The sequence below is a fragment of the Gobio gobio genome (assembly GCF_949357685.1).
Source record: "Gobio gobio genome assembly, chromosome: 3".
Classification (NCBI taxonomy): domain Eukaryota; kingdom Metazoa; phylum Chordata; class Actinopteri; order Cypriniformes; family Gobionidae; genus Gobio; species Gobio gobio.
The window spans coordinates 9337806-9342449 of record NC_137099.1 but is presented as its reverse complement, the minus strand read 5'-3'; the positions used below and the strand labels follow the sequence as shown (position 1 = coordinate 9342449).

General features: G+C 38.2%; 1 protein-coding gene across 2 annotated transcripts; it reads left to right on the top strand.

Annotated features, from left to right (window-relative positions):
- Positions 1-371: 371 nt before the first annotated feature.
- On the top strand, positions 372-4247 carry mnx2b (motor neuron and pancreas homeobox 2b; the record flags this gene model as incomplete). Of its 2 annotated transcripts, none has more annotated exons than XM_079812060.1 (3): positions 372-801; positions 2983-3143; positions 3873-4247. In XM_079812060.1, 3 exons carry the CDS (start codon positions 372-374, stop codon positions 4245-4247), a joined length of 966 nt encoding a protein of 321 aa, XP_079668186.1. The 2 variants fall into 2 exon arrangements, with proteins under 2 accessions (XP_079668186.1, XP_079668185.1); XM_079812059.1 differs by having other exon boundaries at positions 372-825.
- Positions 4248-4644: the final 397 nt, after the last annotated feature.

The following is a 4644-nucleotide window of genomic DNA, read 5'->3' as shown; positions in this document are numbered from 1 at the left end:
TCCCCTGCAGCCAATCAGCGCTCGCAAAGGCGTTATGACTGAGATGTGAACGCGCGGAGAGGTTCAGAGAGCAGAGTAGGTGACAGAGATACTGTTCAAAACAAGAGAGAGCTGTGTTGTAGTAAGATTGCGCGCTCGTATCCTTTGGGCGCATTTTCTTTCTTTTCTTTTGTATGCGTAAAAGTTTATTAACTATAGATACTTCGGTCGTCTCATGGGCTGACTTCCAAATCTCAGTTAGACTAAGATCGGCATATCCCACAAGTTATAAATAGAGAAGAAAGTATTACTAATCGCGTTTCAAACGCATGCATATGTGCGTAAAACACAGCTGTATTTCTTGCAACTCCAAACAACCTAGAAGCGTTGCAATGGAAAAATCTAAGAACTTTAGGATCGACGCTCTTCTTGCTGAAGAACCACACCGAGGGACCCGAGAAATATCACCTGGACAGAGTAGCGACAGCCCGACGGGTAGCCCGGTGTCCTGCAGGCGCGCAGACACTCCGTCCCCTCGTGGAACACCTGGCGCCATACACCTCCAAACCGGAATCATACCTAAACCAGGGCTGCTCAATCTCCCACACCCGGGACTCACTGCAATCCCAGCCATGTACACGACGCCCATGTATCCCCTTTCAGCGTTGGGAGGTCAGCACCCTGCCCTGGCGTACTCGGGTTTTACGCAGCTGACGCAGCCGTACCCGGAGCAGCTGAAGGCGGCGGCGATGGCCGGATCTTTGCCGCTGGAGCATTGGATACGAGCTGGCATCATGGTACCAAGACTGCCCGATTACACCTGTGAGTGGGGTAGCATTCAGATGAGTGGGTAACACTTTGTTAAATCATTCCTAAACATTTCATCATTGTTCACAGAAAATCGAATGTGATTCATGAACGTTTTATGACATTTGAATTCATTATTAATCTGTTAAAAATGGTTGACTCGTGTTTGCTATTCTTATTTATGAAATTTGAGTGGAGCACCATAACACTTTAATTAATAATTCGTTTAACGGTTTAAAAAGTTGACCTACATTTACATAAGAACAGGCCTGTATATTAATTGCGTATGAAAATATGATTTAAAATATATAAATCAGGTTCTTGACATGTTTACCTGCTTACATATCAATAAATGATCTGTGGAGCATTATAGTTCCCTATTTCTGGTTCTAACTGGACTTTTTGATTTTCAAAATAAATCATTTCTTATTCCATAATAGTGCTGTTTTACTCATAATGCACATTACACATGAGCAAATTACAATTTTTCAGTTATTAAAAACTACAACAGCATCCAATGTAGACAAAGTAGAAGAAAATAGAATAAGCCGTCACTGGACGTTTTCTCCAAATCATGCAGAGTACATCAATTGTGCACCTCCATCATTATGGCATCATTACTGTCATACACCAAAAATTTTGTTGCATTACCGCCATTGTCGGTTTGAAAGCAAACATTGTAAAAGCTCATGAAATCCTTTTCAACATAATCAAAGGTGAGGAAAAGCAAACAGGGAGAGAGAGATGTGCTTACACACCTGCGACTCTTGAAAGACATGGAGTTAATTTGTCACCAAGCAATTATGATGTTTATTACTCCAGTTTGATGGATTATTAAACTGAAATCATGGTGGTCACATGTGGCGAAATTAGTTTGCTGAATTATAAATGACATTCTAGGTGGCTAAACGATCAGGGAAATATGACTATATACAGTATATTACTTATTTCTATGAATTTGCAATTAAAATAGCTTTTAAAAGACATTTTAAAGATATAATATAATACAAAAAAACGATAATAATATCTTGTAAACAAACCAATAGCCAATATATTTGATCTTATTTACCATACATTACGCTCTTCATAGACATGATTGAAAGATTATATTATCCTTGGATAGTTAAAGAAACAACAACTCAACAATAAAGTCATTTTGACGCTCTGACTGAACAATGGTCCGTGTAGTGTTACCAGGATTTACACCAAACTGTAATAATATAATTTTATTTTTGGCTTCTTTATAAAGCCATAAATGTCAGCTCGATGGAAATTGTCTTTGTGTGAGAGAGAAACTATAAACAAACACCTTAAACATACTGTAGTTCATCAATAAAATCCAAAAAGCGTTCATTGAATTTTCATTAAGTTAATGGCTTGCTCTTGCATTTTATGGCCGCCCAGCCCTGCTTCCACTGTGTTTAACAATAAGCTGCAGTACAGCTATTATGGTAAATGATAGCTACAATTTCTTTTGTGTGTATGTGTGTGTGTGTGTGTGTGTGTGTGTGTGTGTGTGTGTGTGTGTGTCCAACCCCACAAGTCCTTGACATTATATAAAAGAGGCAAAAATCTCATAAAAATAATCTAGACGTGGATTACAGTATCTTGCATCCCTTTTGGCTGGTGCTAAATTTTTATATACAGGCACAAGAGGCCTTTATTAATTTGGTAGAGATTTACAGTTTTAGCAATGACGTTACTGCAGGCTTTTAAGTAAAAATGCTGCTAAAGTTTATGCCCTTAGTTAAAAGTTTATATTAGATCAACATAAAGTTATGTTAAACTGCAGCAGAATATTAGCATTGTACAAACCCATAACCCAAAGCTCTGAACCATATCTACACAAAATACACCACACTGTAAAAAAAAAAAAATATGTTCAATAGGTTATGACATGCTTTTACATTGCTTTAACTCATCAAAATAAGAAAAGCAATTTTCAACTTTTTTTAGAAGTTATATAAGATTCAACTCATTTTTTAAGCCAGTTTAATGTAATTTATCCAAGTTGATTGTACTTAAAAATTTAAGGGAGCAACTTAAAAAAAAAAGTGTACTTGGATGTGGGTCTTTTTGACCTGGACCACTATGGAAAACAAAACAAACTCAATTCAATGGTCTTTTTCATATATGTAAACTGTATATAATTTATACGCTCTATTAATGTCCTCATTCTTTGGGTTTGTCCTACAGCCGCCCCCCAGTCCGGTTTGATGGGTAAATGTCGTAGGCCACGGACAGCATTCACCAGTCAACAACTACTGGAGCTGGAAAACCAGTTTAAACTTAACAAGTACCTTTCCAGACCCAAACGCTTCGAAGTGGCCACATCGCTCATGCTGACCGAGACACAGGTAACAAAGTGTGAAAGTGAGCGAGTGGGAGAGTGTATATATGCAGTATACCACAGTTCAATGATTATCATATTTACACTTTTGTACAAAAGTTTGGGGTCAAAAAATAAAAATACATTGATACTTTTTATTCAGCAAGTGTGCATTAAATTGATCAAAAGTAACAGGAAAGACATACTAAAGATTTATATTTCTAATAAATGCTGCTCTTTTGGACTTTATATCCCAGACAGCAACATACGGCCCATCTGGGATGACATTATTTTGCTGTCTGGGATGCATATACAATATTACGCAGCACAACTGTTTTCAACTTTGATAATAATAATAAATGTCTCTTGAGCAGCAAATCATCATATTAGAATGATTTCTGAAGGATCATGTGACACTGAAGACTGGAGTAATGATGCTGAAAATTCAGCTTCGCATCACAGGAATAAATTACATTTTAATATATATATTCAAATAGAAAACAGTTATTTTAAATTGTAGTAATATTTCACAATATTACTTTTTACTGTATTTTTGATTAAATAAAGGCAGCCTTGGTGAGCATAAGAGAAGTCTTTCGAAAACATGAAGAATAAGTTTATTCACTGTGGTATTAAAATTCTACTCATAGTTTGGAGAAAGAAAATGGTATCACCTAGTGTCCAAAATTTGATTATTGCTTCTTTGGCAGAAGGTGGCTATTTTGCTGATACCCTTGTGTGTTTGTGTGTAAAACAGGTCAAGATCTGGTTCCAGAACCGGCGAATGAAGTGGAAACGCAGTCGTAAGGCCAAAGAACAGGCCGCACAGGTCGAGGGCGAACGCCAACGCGGGGGAACCAAATCGACCAATGAGAGGACACAAAGGGACGGCCGCAGGGCTCTCGCTCAGAGTGTGGAGGAGCACGAGGAAGAGGACGATCTTGACGAGGACGACGAAGAAGATGAGGAGGAAGGGCCACACAAGTTCATAAGCGACAACCTTAACGTACCACGTTCCACAGACTTTCTGCACCACACATCTGCATTAGGATACCACGCCGACAGCCCGTTCTCTGAGGACGACATGGAGGAGGTGGGAGGCGGCGATAGGAAGATTGGGGCAGGGTTATGAAAAGATTTCCAAATGGAAACCGAGACTGCATGAACTCACGGCAGCATTACAGTCCTGTGCTGTGGTCTGGCAATGGTAAGATTAAAAAACGGAGACTTTAAAAGCCAAACCATTTAGCCACCTAAAGACACACCAAAAGCCAACCAAGTATACAGTATAGAGGGACTTCATTGGTGTCAGAGAATCTTATACAAAGTAGACATTTAATATAACACATAACAAGCATTCAAGCTGTGTTCCAAAACCTGTAGACAGCCTTTTAAGGCATCACAGTATACACGTTCAAAAGTGTGTTTTTAAAAAAAAAAAAAGAGATTAATACTTAATGAATTTTATTCAGCAAAGATGCATTCAATTGATCAAAAGTGACAGAAAGAACATTTATAATGTTACAAAA